We start from the raw sequence: 19,951 nt of genomic DNA, 5'->3' as shown, positions 1-19,951 counted from the left end.
AAATAACAAAAACAAAAAAAAAAATAAGGATTTGAAAACTTTGTAATGTGTGGCTCTTGAAAAATGAGAATTTGAAAATTACACAAGATTTGTACACCAATGAACGAAAATCTTCATTTGATTCTGAATTGGATTTCATGTCGGACTTTTACAATAATTAATTGTAGTACATGTTCTCGCAGAAAGGAGTGCTTATTTTATGGAGTAATTGTTTTGTGATTAGACCCGAGAATATATATAAAAGTGGGATAATTTTGAAGTTGCAGCTTTACTTTTGTGTTTCACTTAGAAACATTCAATGAACATGGCAAATAGTTGCTCTGAATCAAGGAAGCGTCAGTGTTTTGTGAGATCAAACAAAGATATGAGATAAAATCTTCCAGATATAATATATGTCAATTGCTCGATCAAATCATGCACGTTCAGGGTTCCCAAATATATATACACGAATTTCTAGTTCTAGCACAATGTCAAGAAATCATACACGGATATATACGATTTTCAGACCTTGCATCTCAAGAACCACGAGATTATCAGCTCAAAATGAAAATTTAGTATTTTTAGTCGGGTGGGTGAAATAGCATTACATCACATATTACTCCCTATTGAGTTATTGACAGTTGCATAAATTAAGAATTAACTGAAGAGAAAATGACTTAATAATATTAGTTAATATTCTATATTACAAAACATAGAGATACTTTTCTTTATTTACAAAATATAAGTACAAAAGTACAAAATATATTATATTTGAAAATTTAAAAGGACAGCCCTTCCCCCCTTCTCTGTTTCATCCACAACAGAGCCGCCTCTGAAAAATAAAAAGACCAGCCCTTCCCCTTCTCCTTTACGCCACAGATTTGGAAAAGCCCTTCCCTTCCCCCTTTTTCTTCACGCCACAGATCTGGTTTGATTATGTTTGGTGGGTCGGAATGGAGAGTTCGCAAGACACTTTGCAGAGGTTGTCATTGGTAAGAGCGGAACTGGTAGTAGGGCTGGGCATAAATACCGAAAATCGAAAAACCGAACCGAACCGAACTAGTTTGATTCGGTATTTGGTGTCCACCTTAAAAAAACCGAAACCGAAATAGCCGAACCGAAATTTGATAAAACCGAACCGAAAAATCGAACACACACCAAAATTTAATACATTACCGGCTTAATACCTAGATGGACCCTTAAACTTGGCATGTTTTGTAAGATAGGCATATAAACTTATAAGGTGACCAGATAGACACTTAAACTTACTCAAAGTGTATTTTTCAAGTTTTTCAGTTATTTTGAAAACAAAAACTATATTTTTCAAACACTCACAATTTTCATGGCCAAACAAGCCCTAAATATATCACAAAATATTTTTTTTAAAATGCAAAAATAAGGCAAACGCATATACATGAGACTATAAATGTGCACTTAAACCAATAAATACTCGCTAATCACAATTTTGCAACTTTCAATTAACTCGTTTTTTTTTTACACTTGAATAATTAAAAAACAATAACTTTAACCAATAAAAATCCTTAAAAAAAGAAATTTCAAATTAAGAATTTTCTTTTTTTTAAGGATTTTCTTCTCGGCTTTACAGTTTTCTTAATTTGAAATTTCTTTTACACTTGAAATACTGAACTTAGAAATTTCTTAATTTGAAATTTCTTTTTTTTTAAGGATTTTTATTGGTTAAAGTTATTGTTTTTTAATTATTCAAGTGTAAAAAAAAAAACCGAGTTAATTGAAAGCTGCAAAATTGCGATTAGCGAGTATTTATTGGTTTAAGTGCACATTTATAGTCTCATGTATATGTGTTTGCCTTATTTTTGCATTTTAAAAAAATAAATATTTTGTGATATATTTAGGGCTTGTTTGGCCATGAAAATTGTGAGTGTTTGAAAAATATAGTTTTTGTTTTCAAAACAACTGAAAAACTTGAAAAATACACTTTGAGTAAGTTTAAGTGTCTATTTGGTCACCTTATAAGTTTATATGCCTATCTTACAAAACATGGCAAGTTTAAGGGTCCATCTAGGTATTAAGCCTACATTACCCAAAAAAATTAAAATAGTTCAGGCCCATTAAGTTTAAAGCCAAAAAAACCCAATTGTAACAAGCCCCCTTTTGCATTTATATCCCTAATTTTCTACTTTAGTTGAGAAAATCAAATATGTTAAGGAAGGCAACTAGGATGTGTCTTTAGGATTAATGTATGTCCTTTTATGTGTTTTCTTAATTATTCTTACGGTATGTATATAACACCTAGTAATCCTATATCATGGTTATAGTTTTCTATTCTTGTATATCCTGTTTGTTTGATTTTGATTTCAATTTATCAGTTTTATGTTTTATTGCTTTTGAGAATATGAATTAGTGTCAAGGGAATCACTTCTAATATCACATCAAAAAAACCGAATTGAAAAAACCGAAACCGAACCGAACTTTAAAAAACCGAAACCGAAAGAACCGAACCGAACTAGTTTGGTTCGGTGTTCGGTGTCCACCTTCAAAAAACCGAACCCGAAATAGCCAAACCGAAGTTTGATAAAACCGAACCGAAAAACCGAACGCCCACCCCTAACTGGTAGTAAAGATTTGGGGGTAAGATTAAGAAATAACATAGTGGAGGATTGTGTTTTTGTTAGTCCAGAGGTATTCTTTGAGTTGTCTAGACTTGATGGTATCGCGATAGAATTAGGCAGTCCAAGGCATCATGTTCAAACTCCCGCTCATTCAATTTTATTTTATTTTTTAAAAACGAAGGTAGAGTTTTGAGGTATCTTATGCCTGAAGGCAAACTCTGCCTTAAGGTAGCCTTATAAGGTATTAAGGTAGAGTTTGCAGCAAACTCTACACTAAGGCAACTCTGCGTTATAAGGTAGCAAACTCTGCGTTAAGGTAAAGTTTTGCAGGCAAATTCTTCCTTGTGAATCCAAACTTTATCTTGTGATTTTTTTAAAAAAAATTTATCAGTGAGCAGGGTTTGAACTCGGAACCCGTAGATTTTTAGGCGAAGGCCAAAAATTAAAGACCAGCAATGTTACACCCCGTATCTTAGAACTAAGTTTGGACTCATATCATTAGAGTTTTAGTGGAAAAAAACTGAAGGTTTGAACGTTTTGCGAAAATGGTTGATAGGCCTACTTCGGGCAGCCATAAATCCTTGATTAGTTTGGAATTTGGGAAAGTACTCTTAATGAAAGTTGTAGTATGTAGAAATACCTTTCTAACAATATAAGTACCAAGCCAATCAGATATCGGAGCAAGGATATATGCTCGTCTCAATATGGCTAATAGCAAGACACTTAAAATTCTATAGAATCGGCTAAGTTTTCGATACGTCTGCCTTCCAGTCAAATTTCGTGAAAATATGTTGGGAATTTGAGAAAACTTAATGTCACACCCCATTTTAACCCGGAAGTTAAATTTAGGTTAGGAGTATGACATATTGGTGATTCCTATTTATTTTGTTTTAAGGAGTCGCCACCTAATTAATTTAACGGTGAATTAGGACACCTAGAGGTTAACTAAGGCAAAGTTAAAATTAAACCTCAATTAGTAGTCTGCTTAACCAGTGTGATTCTAGGTAAGGGCTCTATATTATCCTAAAGGGAAGGGGTTAGGCATCCTTTAGAATCCGTTAACTTACGGTTATCCGACCAACTTAGGTTAATTAATTAAGATTAAATATAATGTTTAAAATTTAGAAAATGACTTTAAGATATTGCTAAAGTTTTTTAAAAGAAAATAATGTTAGTTAAAATAAGATTTACAAAAAATATAATAATTTGCACAAAAGAGGACTTTAAATGCTACTTAAAAATAAGACTTATAAATACTGCTTAGACTTTAAATGAGAGTAATAAATAATGTTATTTAAAATAATACTCGTAGAAAGTATACTAGCTCGCATAAAGAGGATTTTTTAAATGCTATTTAAAATAAAGCTTAATCATTACTAAGACTTTATATGAAAATACAATAAATGCTATTCAAGATAAGACTTGTATGAAATTATGATATTTTGCTTATAAATAATAGCTTTTGAGAAAAGAATTTAGCAATTTTAAACTTTGAATAAATTATATTATATGAATGTAGCAATATAGAAAAATCTAAAATTATAAATAGAATTCAAGATATGTTATATTAATTACGCTTAAAATGTGCATGAACGTTCAACTTGGATGAATTTCCTATAAAAATATATTTGAGTTTGTAGTGACATGTTGAGGGCATCTTGAAACGATAAGATATATAGTCATACCATTTTGCGAATCAATAATTTCGAATAAGATATAAATATTAAATGTTATAAATAGTTTTAATGTAAAAAGAAGATAATAAGATTTATGGGGTTGATGATTAGTCTTCCTTAAACTAACTACCCGTCACTAAAACTAACCTATTACTTTATTAGAAATCATCTAAAGTTAATAAAAATAAGATAAGGTTAGTCATACAAAGCGAATAAAAATACAACAATAAAAATAAGGAAGAGAGAGAAAGAAAAGATGCAATGGATTTGGTCCATCTTAAGGCCCAATAAATTTTATATGCTGCTGCTGTGAGCTGTTGCTGCTTATTGGGCTTTAGCCCAGAAAACTTGTTCTCTTTCTTTGCCGCGGCAGAATTAATAAAAATGACTCAAAAGGATTGCGTTGGGCTTTTAGCCCAACAACGAATGCAAGAGAAGAACGAATCCGAGAATTCATACGCGGTGGTCATGCATAAAAAAAAAAAAAGAGAGAATTAGTATATGATTTCAACAAAAACCAAAGGTCACATTATATTGAAAGAGGCAAACTCAGAACACATTTTTTGCACATGTTGATGATTTCCTTAAATAAGTGTGGAAAGGTGCTAGTGCATTCCTACATGTTAACCTCAAATTATGGTAAAGAAACACAAGCCTAAACTGGCATTTAAAACACTAAGGCAGGAAAAAATCTGATCCAAACTACTTAGTAGGCAACGTATCCAGTAAAAGGATTCTTAAAGAAAAATTCTAGGTTAGCTTATTTATTTCAAAGGGACATAGCTAAAGGATACATAAGCCTTTCATGTCCAGGCAACTTGAGAGAGACTCATTCTAAAGAAGCAGTTTGAATCAAAGAAAAATGAGCAAATCTAATTTTGGAAAGAGGAGAAGAAATCTGAAAATCCTACAAGAAGCTTAGCTGAACCCGAATTCAAGTCATACTTAATAAGCTAAACGCGTGACTGAAAAGTACATTGATTATACCACAGAACCAGATATTTTCATAAATCAGTTCTAAAGGACAAATAGAAAGAAGACAGCCAACTGGACTCATGTGTATTCCTATTTATGTTGAAGCAGAAACAAATGACAACTTCATATCAAACTTAATTTACACGGAGATTTATAATTTAATAGGCTATTAATGGATTTAAACACATGCTGCTTCAGAATCGCGCCAAGATATTACATCACTCATGCCGGAACAAGATGGAGAGGCAGAATAAGTTTGACATGACCATACACGCCACTTATGCCCATAATGAGCTAAAGACACATATTCAACAAATTCCAGCCATTCATCTGTCTTTATTTGAAGTCTAAATATATTTTTTTTAATCTTAACTAAACTGTAGGGAAAAGTATAAGAAAAGGGAAAACATATTCAATCGAAAAGAAAATTTGTGTAGCCATCAAAAGGAACTCAGAACTGAGCAGGAAAGGGATCGATTCCATGTTTTATACACACAACAACCAGATAAAAAGGCCTAGACAAATACGAAATCAAATAGACTAATAACTGCTCATGAACAGAATCAAAACAACCAGCGAGTTTGACTATGACTTCACATTTTTAAACCCAACCTTAAACATGTGATGTTGAGACTCATCCAAACTAATTTGATCCCCACATTTCATAGAACAGAATTGAAGCCAAGAAGGAATTTACAGTTGGGGATTTGAGAACAAGGAAACACACTCATACAAACATTATCTCTTCCCTACACAACTAAACCAGGCAGCTGATCACATCATAAGCTACACATCATAAGCTACAGACCAAAATTATTGATTCAGATTAAGCGAATGATCAGTACAAATTAAACTAGCAGCAAATACGCCATAAGAGAGACACTTAGACCGGAAACAATGGGTTCATAACTGACTTATATTATCTCAAACCAATAAAATAAACCTATGCTAAGTGAGACTATCGATTATACCAGACAGCACACGACCTTAAACAGAAACAACATCGCATGTTTGTGACTGAATTATCTTCATACTGAGTGATTAAGTTATAAACATGCTAAACATTTACCAGCATGCACTAATTACTCAATACATACACATGAGAATTAAAGGGCTGAAACTGAAAGAAGAGGGATTGGAGATCACTACACGACAACAAACAGGTCTCTTTTCTACTAAGGCATATTCGTTTTCGCAATCTACACAGTTTATACATTAGCAGGCAGAATAATGCATCCATTTATCTTTCTTGATTATGCCACAAAATAAATTGACTTCTAATACACGAAAAAATGAACGGGAGTTTGACACTACATTTACTTCTCATACGTCTTAAACAGAGTACATCTTAGGAGAAACAATGTGGCTTAAAGCTAGCCCAAACAATTGTATCCAGTTCATACCCATTATCCCCCTAAATCAAACAAACTTACTCTGAAACTTAGAATCCCAAACCTACATGACTTCATATTTTAGATTAATACAATAGAGAAGTTTTAAGGCCAAAACACATGTGACAACGGTATTGTCAAACCAACCAAACCATATTTGCTAAAATCTAGAACATGTTGAGTACTCAAATTAAACATATAATTAACACTTAGATAGCACAGAAGCCACCGAAAGAAAAAAATTACCTTCTTTGGATGCAGCGAAGTGGGTGCGGGTCTTCGATTTACCCTCGAACACTTCAAAATTCAATTCCCAGAAATAAAAGACTGAATAAGAATTGATATTTTGCTTAGGGGATTTTGGCGACAGAACGAAAAAGATCTCAGTTTCTTTGGGTTTTTTTTTTCTTTATTCGAGTTGATTTTTTTTTTTGGGGGTTCCTTCCCTGATTTTTCGATCCCTTTTTCAACTGACTTCCAGCCCCCTTTTATGGGGCGAACTGTTGTGGACCGATTTATGAATTGGTCCGAAAGTAGCATGAGTTGATTGGGCTACTACATTTAAATAAAAGACCTATTTAAATAAACTTGTGTTAAAATATTACTTAATATAAAATATGCAATTATTGGTGCTCAGATAAAAATGGCGTTGTAATAGCCGTGCAATAATATTTCGAAAATCCACAGTAAATAAACACTATTATTTAATTATGCAAAGATAAATGCGATGCGTGTGCGTAAGCTAGTAAAATTCCGAAATGATAAAAAATTGTGAATAATAATAATAATAATAATAATAATAATAATAATAATAATAATAATAATAATAATAATAATAATAATGGTTCGTAACTGTAATAGAATAATGAAACGCTGGTATTGATAAAAGGCTAATAATTATAGTAAAATGTATATATATATATATATATTTTTTTTTTTTTTACTTTTCCAAAAATATTAGAAGCATAAATAGGTATTTCGGAGGAGAGGCGGGACAAAATTGGGTGTCAACACTTAAAACATAAAAATTGTATCCCTTTGAAATATATTTCCAACGGTATATTGTGGAGCCCAAACAGAGCTGTGTACAAGAAGTTATGTCTATTTTACCGAATACTGTGCAGAACGGACACACGTTGCTTTTTCAGGCGCGTGGGGGCGCGTGCGATGGCCCCGCATCGCGGGCCGATCGCTCAAATCTGAGTATAGACCTGCAGAATGTCGCGCGATGGCCCCGCATCGCGGACCCATCACATAACAGGTCGGGTTCGGGTCAAAAGTCGAGATTTCGCGTTTTAAGTTATATTTAAGCTTGGGGTTTATTTCGCTAACACCCCTAGTCACGAAAAATTATCCTAAAGTCAGGAAGAACAAGTCCTAAGCCTCAAGAACCCTACAAGGTAAGTTTTATCATGATTCTAAGTTGAATTCAAGTCCCTAATCTCTTTCTAACTTAAGTAAACCCTTCTAATCATTCCAAGTCAATTCTAATATACATATATATCCTTGTAATCTAAGCAAGAAATTATTGTTCCTAATTTAGGGTTTTCAAAAAAACCCATCCCAAGGTTCAAGAATCAAGACTTAGGAAATCTTCTTCAAAACTCAAGTCTCTAATTCAAGTTTTGGAGCAATTAAGGTATGTAGAACTTCCATCCACATGTGGGAATCTCTACGTTCTTCCCCATGCTCCGTATTCTTGATATCCATGAAGTTCAAACCCTAGGGAATTAAACCCAACATATTGGTAGCCCGTATTTATGTACATGAATTTTGTATCTATATTCGTTATTGTATTCCTAAATTTCCATTACGGTTATTAGGAACCCTAGCTTAATCCATGAATCATGAATTCTTCCTCATGTGTTCTCATTATGTTTATATGAAACTTTATGATTTTATGTAGCAAGTTACAAGCATGTTTTCAAGTCAATTATGTATATACATGTAATTATGAACTATTGTTATTACTCATGAATCAAGAACATGTTTGCAAGACTATGACAAGTTATCACATGAAACCATATTACAAGTTATTTCATGAAATCATGATTACAAGTTATTTCACGAAAATCATGAGCTTCTTAGCCAACTATATCATGTTCATGTTTTTGGGAATTGCTTAGTTAACCGAGAAGGCTCAGATAGCCTGAAACTACGTTGCCACCGTAGGATAAGAGTTGTCAGCAAGGAGGCAACACCTTCATTATGCAGTTTGGATCCTTACATGATTATTATCACGTAAATCTCATATCCCTGGCAAGGTGTGAGTGTTCTCCTGGTAGGACGCAAGTACCAGATCATGTTGTAGGTTATACTATAGCGTTCCCCACGTTACAAGTAGTTTTACATACATGTATTTCCATTGATTTACTGTTTTCAGACTTTATTCATGTTTCATGCTCATGTTCAAGTTACACTCAGTTTCAGTTCATGTCCTATACCTATGTTGTGCCATGTTCTTCATTTCAGCAGGTTTTACATACTAGTACTATTCACCATGTACTAACGTCCCTTTTGCCCGGGGCCTGCACTTCACGGTACAAATACCGGTTTTCAGGAGCATACGTCTGCGCAGTAGGATCATTTCAGTATCAGCCCATTGGTGAGCCCCACTCCTCTCGTGGTTCAACATGGAATCTGCATTAGTATTCAATTTATGGTAGTCTAGGGCCATGTCCTGATAGTTAGTATTTAGACATGTTTTAGAGGTTTCATAGACAGATGTTAGCTCTCAGAGTCAGTGGTGCTTTCATGTTTGCAGACTATTATGTTTTCATGATATTTTATGCTATGAGATAAATTCAAGACTTTATTCCGCAAATTACATTTTCATGATTCATTTAAATTGCATTATATAGATTATATTGTTTGATGCCCATGTTGACAAGCAAGCCATGAGGTTCGCTCGGACACATGCAAGCAAGGCCCGAGTGCCGTGTTACGCACAGGCCATGGTTCGGGGCGTGACAAGCAATTTGAGGGACAAAAATTAAAACCATCCCCAAAAAATCGTGCAAATTGCCTCATTTAAGAGCACTTTAGGGGCTTCTCAGATTGACTGCCCAAAAAAAAGCCCGTTATCTTTTTAGAGTCTCGATTGATATAGTATAAGATGTCTGGTCAACTTTGCAGTCAACAAGAGTAAGTTAATTCTACATATGATGCTCCTTGCCCTTTAGTCTCGTGTATCTGATGATGGAGAAGTTGAAGAGAATTATTTTTGCAAATTAAATCTATGAACCCAAAAACCAAAAGAATGAACAAGATCATATGATTCCTTGGAATCCTGTGCACCAGCTTCTCACTTATATAAAGTCATGAAGATACTATAGGTACTTAGTACTATATATAGAAATTAGTCAACTTCTTGTTGATCGCTTCTAAATTGAACGAATAAATCAAAAAGATTGACTAATAAAGAGGAAACACCATTGAGTAACAGACTAACAGCTTAGAAATAAAATGGTACGGATCTTTTATTTAAGACCTCTATCATTTTCTTATTCAAAACAAGGCCAGAAGCTGAATTTTACTGGTAGAGTAACATAGCTAGTTTCCTATCACCGCAACACATGTTTAGGGAAACAAGTTAAGATTAATTTTCCTGATTTCCCTTCTTCTTGGAGAACAATGCACCAATTAAAGGGATTAACGGCTTCCTCTTCAATTTCTTCTTGAGCTGTGAAGGACTCGTCTCATATTCTTTCTTAACGTCTTCCTTGTTGTCAATGACCTTAGTAAGCAGTGGAGGACTAGCAAACTTGACTGACCTCTTCTTCTCGAACTCGATCTCATCATCATCATCTTCCCCGGTTTGTGTTTTGACTTCAACTTTCGATGATGGTTGCTCAATGAATTTTAGCTCTTCAATCTCATCAGGATCCGCTAACGGTACTTTCTGCTGGGGTACTTCTCTTGTCTTCAACTGCTGTATCTCTCTTCTTGTTAGTTCCAACTCTTCTCTAAGAGATTGAAGGCAATGGGCCATGAAATCTCCTTCTTCTTTAGCTTTCTGGAGACTTTGCTTTGTCTCTTCAAGCTCAACTCTTGGTGCCCCAAATTTATGCTGCTTTTGTCGATCACTTGCCTTGGTCTGCACTGAATGCTGATGAACCAAGCACAACACCACCTTAATTACGGAGTACTACTATGGTATATAATTTAATATACTGCTAAAATGCAAAGAGCAGAAAGTTTGCTTGTCATGCGGCCAGAAATGTGCCACAAAATTCTATGCAAAATACAGTTACAATATATTTTAGTGCCTATAGTGTTAATACTCGAGTTCAGTTTTACTCCATTCATTCCAATTTAATTGTGTAGAGTGTTTGACCAGACAAAAAATTTAAGATGCAACGGAAGACTTTTACTAACACATAAGCAATAAGCATAACAACAACCCAGTGAAATCCCACATCGTGGGGTCTGGGGAGGGTAGAGTGTACGCAGACCTTACTCCTACCAAGGTAGGACGGCTGTTTCCGAACTAACACATAAGCAATGTTATATCAAAATTATATTACCTTTACTATTAACATGCAATAAAATGAAATATATATGTATGATTGAAAGTTTCACGCGTTCTTTCATATGATTGATCTTCTTTTAAAAAAAAATGAAAAAAGGTGAACCTGTTATATAAGTGAGTTCTAACAACACTACAAGAAAAAATATATGTGGTAACAAAATTATTTTTGTTGTCATAGATTGATTATTGTTACAAAAAGTACTTTTGGCAACAATTTTTTTTTGTTGCATAGATTTTTCCCAACGGCTGTTATTGCAACAACTCTTTTTTTGTTGCCAAAAGTATTTTTTGCAATAATAATCAATACTATGGGAACAAAATTGAATTCTTTGGCAACAAAAAAGTTCTTTGCCAATAATAAAACTAAGTTGTTACCAAATATTAAATTTTTTGTTATCATTTCTATACTTTCTTGTAGTGCAAGTGATGTCACTAAAGGTAAAATGAGGATTCGATGATAAAAATAAATTATTTTTTAGTAATATATAAATGTGACAAATCTTTTTAAGAGGACTAAAAAAATAGCATATCGCGTAATGGAACGGAGAGTAATACCAAAGAAAGTTATAAAAAATAAAAAAGTGTGAAGTCTGTAGGTAACTAAGGCCTCGAAATACTTGGAAGTTAAAACATCATACTTGGAAGTTAAAACATCATACTGAAAGTCCATAGCAGATGGACAGTTCGTGAATCATGAAAAGGTGAGATATCTCAATAATATACTGTATATAGAGCCCGTTTGGATCCGCTTATAAGTTGCTTATGAGCTGTTTTCAGTTTTTTTGAGTGTTTGGCTGATCAGCTTATAAGCCATTTTGTGCTTAAAATAAGCCCCAAAAAATAATTGAGCCCGTTTTCCTTAGCTTATCTAAAGCAGCTTATAAGTAGTTTTTTTTAAGCCCATCCAAACAGGCTCATAAACTTATCCTAGAGCTCCAGATATGAGCCTATTTGGATGGGCTTAAAAAAAGCAGCTTATAAGCCCAAAAAAAAAATTGAGATAACCAACTTATTTTTTTTGGCTTATAAGTTATTTTTAACTTATAAGATATTTTAGATAAGCTAAACCAAACGAGTTCAATTATTTTTTTAGGCTTATTTTAAGCACAAAATGACTTATAAGCTGGTCAGCTAAACACTCAAAAAAACTGAAAACGGCTCATAAGCTAAGCCAAACGGGCTCTTAGAAAAAAGATAAAAAACCTCTTTAAGCTGCCTGGCATGAATTTCTCCGGCCAACACCTTTTCCCCAAACAACATGACTGCTTCCTTCACCGACCGAAAAGGCTGCCGCGTGTCAATCTCCACACGTCCCCGCACCACCACTCCTTCTTCCCTTTCCATTTTCCAGTTGTCACTATGCAAGAAAAATAACTCAGTTTCCTCTCTCTATTATATTTGTGCAGTAATAATGATCAAAAGGAGACTAGCTAAAAACTCCACCTTAACTGCATTAATGAAGATGACGACGAAATTTTGTCTTGTCACATTTTGGTTTGTCCAATTTGGGTTTATATATGAGACGACGAAGGAAGAGGTTGTTTGTTACAAATTGGTGGGATAATTCTAGGATTACCTACTAAAGAATGTCATGATAATCATTTTTAGGAAGGAACTAAGGGTGTTATTGGAGCTAGGTGGGAGGGAATTCATTTCTTCACGTTCACTTCACAAGAAGATATATGTGTAAATCATTGTTTGTTATTTGATGGTGATATATTTACTGTTTATATTTGGTCTGTTTGGTGGTTGAACCATCCCATTTAAATCTTACAGCAATAACAATTTCCCAAAACAAAGAGATAAGTATTGGAAAGGGAAAAAACAATATACTGTATAGTTGTGAAAGAGATTTTGCAAGTGTTGGTGCCGCCACCCTCACCAGAAGTGAACCTTAAAAGGGACCCAAACTTCGTTGTTTTGAAATGGACCTCCCTCCTGATCCTGATCCATTTCAGGGAAGCCCACTTAAGTACATGTATTTTTCTCTGTCTACGTAGTTGTAGTAGACAGAGATCACTTTAATTTGACAGAAGAAAATGCACACGCGTTGTGGTCTGTTTTCATGTTAAAGTCTCGATCAAAATCATAGGAGTTTACTAAAGCTCAAGGACATCAAGAAAATACTCTTATGATTATATATTGGTTGTCCAGATTGAATTGATTAGAACAAAAACAATCTTGATCGTATTGAAATAGAAGTGTAATTATCAAGAAAGTAAGGGTGGAAAATGGCACATAATTGGGATCGAATAAAAGTGTATATAGACATTCATGCCAAGAGGCAAGGATCTCCTTTCACTACAAAAAAAAATCAAAAGAAAATGAAACGAATAAAAAGGAAAATATGTATCTCCTACGTATACCTTCCTCTTGACTTTAATCTACATATCTTAACATTTTATCGTATTTGTCGCAACGTTTAGAAGTAAAGAAAAGGATATTTGACATTAATTTATCTTATGTGTAACTCCAATATCGGAGTCCTTCCCCATGATTGCGAAATTTAATGTTTAGAAGCAAAGTAGTTAATTATCTGGATGATCACCCGAGTTTTGGGAATTGCTTACAAAAATTACTCGCGTATTTTTAGGACAATAAAATCACTTAACTATCACTATTTTTTTCAAAAAAAATACTAAACACCTAAAAAACTTCCTTCTCTCTTAATTGACATACCATACTCCCTCCGCCTCAAAATATTTATGGCATTTTGCATTTACACCCCCCTTAAGAAAACATTTATAAGTCTAGCATTTTGACTAGTTTACCCTCGTAACATATTTCATCATATTTCATGTAATCTCTCCTCAATAAATATCGACTTCATCAATGGTGAGAATCTCTTAAATGTTGTTAATTAATACAAGGGTAAAATGGGAAAGAGTTACTTAATTTTGTCTTGAGTAAATAAAACGATAAATATTTTTAGTAAGGGCGACAAATATTCTGAGACGGAGGGAGTATCGTTGAAGCCCCATTCTTTTTTAATAACAAATTTATATAACTCATTAAATTCATTTACCCAAACTCATGTCTTATACGATCAAACATGACCCTATTAAAAAGAGGCAAAGCAACGAACTAGCATGAAATCTAAATGAGTTTGAATTAAAAGATAGGAGTATTTTAATCTATAGATAGAGTTTTAAAATATATATTAAAATATAAAAAAATTGAATTTGAGTTACTTTAGGGCTTTACTTTAATATATTGCTAGATATTAACATGACCAGTTGAAATATTTATATCTTAACATGAAATGGACCAAAAGTATGTTATAATTCATATAAGAGTAACAATATAATACTCCCTCCGGATAAAAAAAAAAGAATTCACTTAGCCATTTGCACACCCCTTAAGAAACTACTCACTCCAGGAAAAAAAATGTAAATTGACCAAACTACCCCTAATTAAATAGGCATTGGGATTTGATCACATAATACTTAATCGGTACAAATCTGGAAATATAAGGTTAATTGTTTCTTGATTTAATGAGTGGACACTTTTTTTAACCCCCCAAAAAAAGGTTAAGTGGACACTTTTTTTTTATTCGGAGGGAATAATAAAATGTAAGAATAGTAATATTAATATATTTAAATAAATATTATACTGATGAAAATTCTATACCTTTTGCAGATTCAAGGACAAATATCAAATAATTATACACTGCAGATTCAAGAACAAATAACTCAAAATAGAAAGAAAAAAATTACAATGCCTTTGTTTACTTAGATATGCTATTCAATTAGATTTCTCAAAATTAAACTGATTCCAAAGTAATCTGTGTTAAAAAAAAAAAAAAAAAAAAAAAAAGGGTCAATCCTTTGCCCCTTTTATTTAGTGTAAAACATGAGTTTGGTTAAATGAGCTTGATGTGTTAAATAGGTATATTACAACAACAACAATAACATATCCAGTGAAATTCCACAATGTGGGGTCTGGAGAGAATAGAGTATACGCAGGCCTTACCTCTACCTTGGGAGGTAGAGAGGCTGTTTACGAAAGACCCTCGGCTCAAGAGAAAACTTGACAAAAAAAGGTCAGATACAGATAAATAGAACAAAGCAGTATTAAAATAAAAAGAATGAGAGCGAAAAAGCCATGATAAAGCAAACATAAAAAAAGAGGCAGTAACTACCACATATAAATAAAGAAAAAAGCATGATATAGCATTATGAAAAAAGGGAGTAACTACATTCGATATACAAATGAACTAATCGCAGTCCAAGAAATAACAAAATGTAAACATAAGTCAAAGGACAAGAACCTATATCAGTAATACTAAGACTACTACTATGGACCTACTAAGTAGTGCAACGCACGGCTACCTACTACCCTAATTTGTGTCCTTCATAGCCTCCTATCTAAGGTCGTGTCCTCAGTAAATTGTACCTTCGTCGTGTCCTATCTAATCACATCTCCCCAATACTTCTTCGGCCTACCTCTGTCTCTTCTGAAACCGTCCATAGCCAACCTTTCACACTTCCGCACTGGGTCATCCATGCATCTCAGCCTCGTTTCCCGCATCTTATCATCCACTGAGACTACTCCCACTTTGTCCCGGATATCTTCATTTCTAATCGTATCTCTCCTTATGCCCGTACATCCATCACAAAAAAAAAAAAAAAAAAAAAAAACGGGGTGGGGTGGCGTGGGGGTGGGACAATAATGACATAGCATGTCAATTAGGAGATAAGGATGGTTTTGAGGTGTTTAATAATTTTTGAGAAAAATAATAATAATTGAGTGATTTTATTATTCTAAGAGAAATAAAATAATTTTTATAGGCAATTCTCAAAACTTGAATGACCTTTCAGAAAATTAACTCAAAACAAATACCTTGCACTAATGGGTTTGATCTTTCATACCTTGTAGAACTAGACCATCCCTTCCCCATTTCTCTCTCCATCACTCTCTGAAAAAAGACTTAATTCTATATTTTTTCATGAAACTTCTTAAAGAAATTCACATGAAACCAAACTTCACAAGCTTAAAAAGGTGGTCATATTATTTATAATAATCTAAGTAAAAAGAAGAATCATTCGTATGTTTTTTTTTTCTATCTTCCATGTCAGTCGGATTTATAAGACGCTGAGTAAGCGTTTGGCTATGAAATCATGATTTCATATTTTTATTTTAAATCAATGTTTTTTATGTAATTTGTACAAAATTTCAACTTCATGATATCATGATTTCAAATTCCAAATTCCAAATGCTCCAAAAATGTTTGATTTGGGATTCCAAATCATGATTTTAATTTTTTTTTAAATGTAAAACTTGATTCAAAAGTTTATATTTTATAAAAAAGATTCATAAGCCGGTAGATATATTTACCAACCATTCATATCAAATATTAAAAGATCTGCAAGTTGGTAGTATATTAAGAGATCGCGCATATAATGTGAGGAGATTATATTAAAGAGTAGTTACACTACCTCATGCTCAATTTTCTTTTTTATTTAACTAATGGATCAATCGATGTTGTATTTTTTAGAAAGGCCTTCTAGTAGTGTATTAATTTTGTTATGAACTATAATTTGCTCATTTGGTAAGATTGTATAACAATTGAGAAAGTTTTGATGGTTTTCACTACTGGTGGGTTTTTATAGCTATGAAAAAAAATGGGATAAGGCATCATTACCCCCTCACCTAGTAGCGTTTTTGCTACGACACACCTTACTTAATTTTTGATCCTATCACCCCCCTAAACAATTTAAAACCGTAACATTTTACCCCCTAAACGATGATGTCCACTCTCATATGGGAGAGTGACATACACTCTCCTTGCCACATGTGCATTTATTTATTTTCTTTTTTTAAAAAAAAATCAGCTTACGTGTCAATTTTTAAGAATAAAAAAAATGATTTTATTTTAAAAAAATTATTTTTAAAACCCGTTAAAAAAAACTGAAAACGCGAATTAAAAAACTGAATTTTTTTCTATAAAAAAATAAATTTAAAACCCTTTTTGAAAAAAAAAATGAAATTTTGATTTTTTTTTAAAACCCATATGTTTTTTTCTAAAAAAAAAAACCAAAATTGAAAACATGATTTTTTTTTTAAATATGGAAAAATGGATTTGTTAAAAATATGGAAAGCTTGATTTTTTTTTTTAAATGTCTTAAAAGATCTTGATTTTCATGATTTCATTTTCTTCGGACACTTTTATTTTTCAAATAAAATCCGGAAAAAGTGTTTTTCTTGTCAAAATTTGAAAAAAAAAATGATTTTTTATAAAATTTTGAAAAAATTAATTATTTATTTAAAATGTGGAAAACTAGATTTATTGTAACAACCTGAAATTTTCTGAGTGAATTTTAAAATTGTTTCCTTAATTATAGTTTACTAATTTTAATGAGTTTCATATCAAAGTGAGTACTATTAAAATATATTTATATAATATGTATGTGCTACTAGAAATATTGCTTTTACACATATAATGTATGAGATAGTTTATTAATTATAAGTAGTAGAGGGTCAAATTTATGTTAGTGGACGTTATATATATTTGGTTAATGAAAAGATAGTGGGCCAAGCCCACTTCTTTAATGTTCACGTGCAGTAGTTGGCTTAGAAGGGGGTAATAGGTGTTTTTGGGAGTTTCTTTTAAGGAGAAGTATTAGTAGAAAAGATTTCAGAGGGCAGTTCATGCTGCTGCTATAAGAACCATTACAGAGGAATATATTTTTTATTTCTCTTGGTTAAGAAAGGCAAGCATTCAGGTACGTATTGTTATTGTTTTTAGCATGAAAACATAGAATTGGTATTGCAGAGATATGTAATGGTGTATAGGATTGGATGGCATGAATTATAATAGGACGTAATCATGATCTAATGATTAGGGGGAAACAATTCATTATAGTAATGATGGTAAGTTGTGGGGTAGAGATATAATTGGTTTAAAAGAAAGAAATTTGCTATGGATTCTGTCCAAATTTCGTGCACTGCTACAGCGCCCACTTTTGGGTTTCTTTTCTTTTCTTTTTCCTTTCTTTCTTTATGCTTTATTTGTATTATTATTAATGTTATTATCATCATTAGTAGTATTTTGGGATTTTGGGACTAGAAACACGCACATATATACTTAGGTACATATATTTATTATATAATTGTTTCTTAATGGTATTGAGAATTTTCACTTTTTAAAAGAATTATGGAATCAAGGATAGAATGTTGAGATTTAGTTCTAACCCTAAAATTTTAGGATTAGTTTTTCTAGGCTAATTTGGACTATTTATTTATGGTATTGAATAGATTGAGGCTATTGGAGTTTGTTTGAAGGAAATTTGGCACTTTCGGAGAGGTTGCGTTCCGGTTATAAGGCAAGTGAGGCTTAAACTCTTAGTTTACTTGCTTTTCATAAAAAAACATATGGTTTGTGTTGTATGTATGCATTTAAACCATTTAGTTCGTGTGAGTAGGCAAGCATGATCTAAATTGGATAATTTTCAAGTTTCTAAAGTAATGACTGTATGAGTCCTTTAGCGTAATTTCGCTTAAATAGATACTATTTATATAAATGTAAAGTTTAGAAGTGGTATTGATTGGATGTATGTTCCACTTATCATATCTTCAGAGGGGCATACTTCCACAACTCCCATTGATGTTCGGTGAGATATAGATGCTAGAATTTTAAGTGACCCGGGTAAGATGGGGGTAGATAATGCCCTCTCCGGAAGACGGGGTAAGACATAGACAAATACGTACTGTGTCCCGTGAGCATACATTCAGATTCAATGTATTTCATGTATTGCTCGTTCGGGTAAGATGGGGGTAAATAATGCCCTCTCCGAAAAACGGGGTAAGACATAGATAAATACGTACTATGTCCCGTGAGCATAGATTTAGATTCAGAGTATTTCATGTTCTGCTTGGTTGTGCATCATGATTTTAGCTTTAGCTTCAGTGTTTGTATATATTTAATATAATTGTACTGTGTAATTGCTTTTATGCATTATCAGGGATTTCAAAGACTTGCCCCAGGGTAAGCTGAGAGTGTCGATGATCTTGCTGGGTCTTTTAGACTCATACTTGTTGATGTTATATGTGTGCAGGTGTGGTTAACGGTGACCAGGTAGCCGATACTTGATTCATTTCCAGCTTTGTTCAGTCCAGTTCAGTAGAGGTGAGCCACCATTAGATCATGGCGGCCTCTTCTTCTTTAGTTGACTTAGTAGTATTCCGAGCTACGTCTCGTACTTTTATATTCAGACTAGCAGTTCCGTGACTTAGACATTTTATGGGGTTTATGGGCAAGACTCAGTATTTGTATTTCGCTTCTGCATTTTTCGTTACATTATGAGACTTTGCGTATTATTCATTTTTCTCGTTAATTTTCTCATGATTAGCTTAGAGGGTTCACCTTATGGGTAGAAGCTCGAAAGGTGCCCGGTCACGGCCTGATGTTAGATTTGGGTCGTGACATTTATATTCATATTTTAAGAAAATACAGATTTTTAAGAAAAAAATTAAGTTTTCCAGTTTTTTATGTTTCTCACTCTCTCAAAGAGAGTGAAACACACTCTCCTTGCCACGTCAACCTTAAGGGGGTAAAATATTACGGTTTTAAATAGTTTAGAGGGGTGATAGGACCAAAAATTAGATAAGGTGTGTCGTAGCAAAAACGCTACTAGGTGAGGGGGGTAATGATGCCTTATCCCAAAAAAAAAATACAACTTGAGAAATCTAAATTGCAAAATCCAAACAAAACTTCAACTTCAAATCATCATGATTTCAAATCATGTCCAAACGGCTCTGAACACTTTCATAAATTATGAATCAAAATGAAATGGGTTATGAGTTTCA

General features: G+C 33.1%; 1 protein-coding gene across 1 annotated transcript; it reads right to left on the bottom strand.

Moving 5' to 3' along the window:
* Positions 1–10,066: 10,066 nt before the first annotated feature.
* LOC132624974 (WEB family protein At3g51220-like) lies at positions 10,067–12,969 on the bottom strand. The gene is made up of 3 exons (XM_060339734.1): positions 12,587–12,969; positions 12,347–12,500; positions 10,067–10,720 (listed from the first exon to the last, which is right to left on the bottom strand). Exons 1-3 carry the CDS (start codon positions 12,595–12,597, stop codon positions 10,211–10,213), a joined length of 675 nt encoding a protein of 224 aa, XP_060195717.1. The 5' UTR covers positions 12,598–12,969; the 3' UTR covers positions 10,067–10,210.
* Positions 12,970–19,951: the final 6,982 nt, after the last annotated feature.

Source organism: Lycium barbarum, chromosome 12, assembly GCF_019175385.1.
Source record: "Lycium barbarum isolate Lr01 chromosome 12, ASM1917538v2, whole genome shotgun sequence".
In the NCBI taxonomy this organism is placed as follows: domain Eukaryota; kingdom Viridiplantae; phylum Streptophyta; class Magnoliopsida; order Solanales; family Solanaceae; genus Lycium; species Lycium barbarum.
This window is presented reverse-complemented; position numbering and strand designations above follow the sequence as displayed.

What these genes read in the sequence shown, in the direction of transcription:
- LOC132624974 (XM_060339734.1), bottom strand. An exon ending in ATGCCAGGCAGCTTAAAGAG is followed by an intron (nt 10,721 to 12,346) that starts GTTTTTTATCTT and finishes TTGGTTCATCAG; the next exon opens with CATTCAGTGCAGACCAAGGC.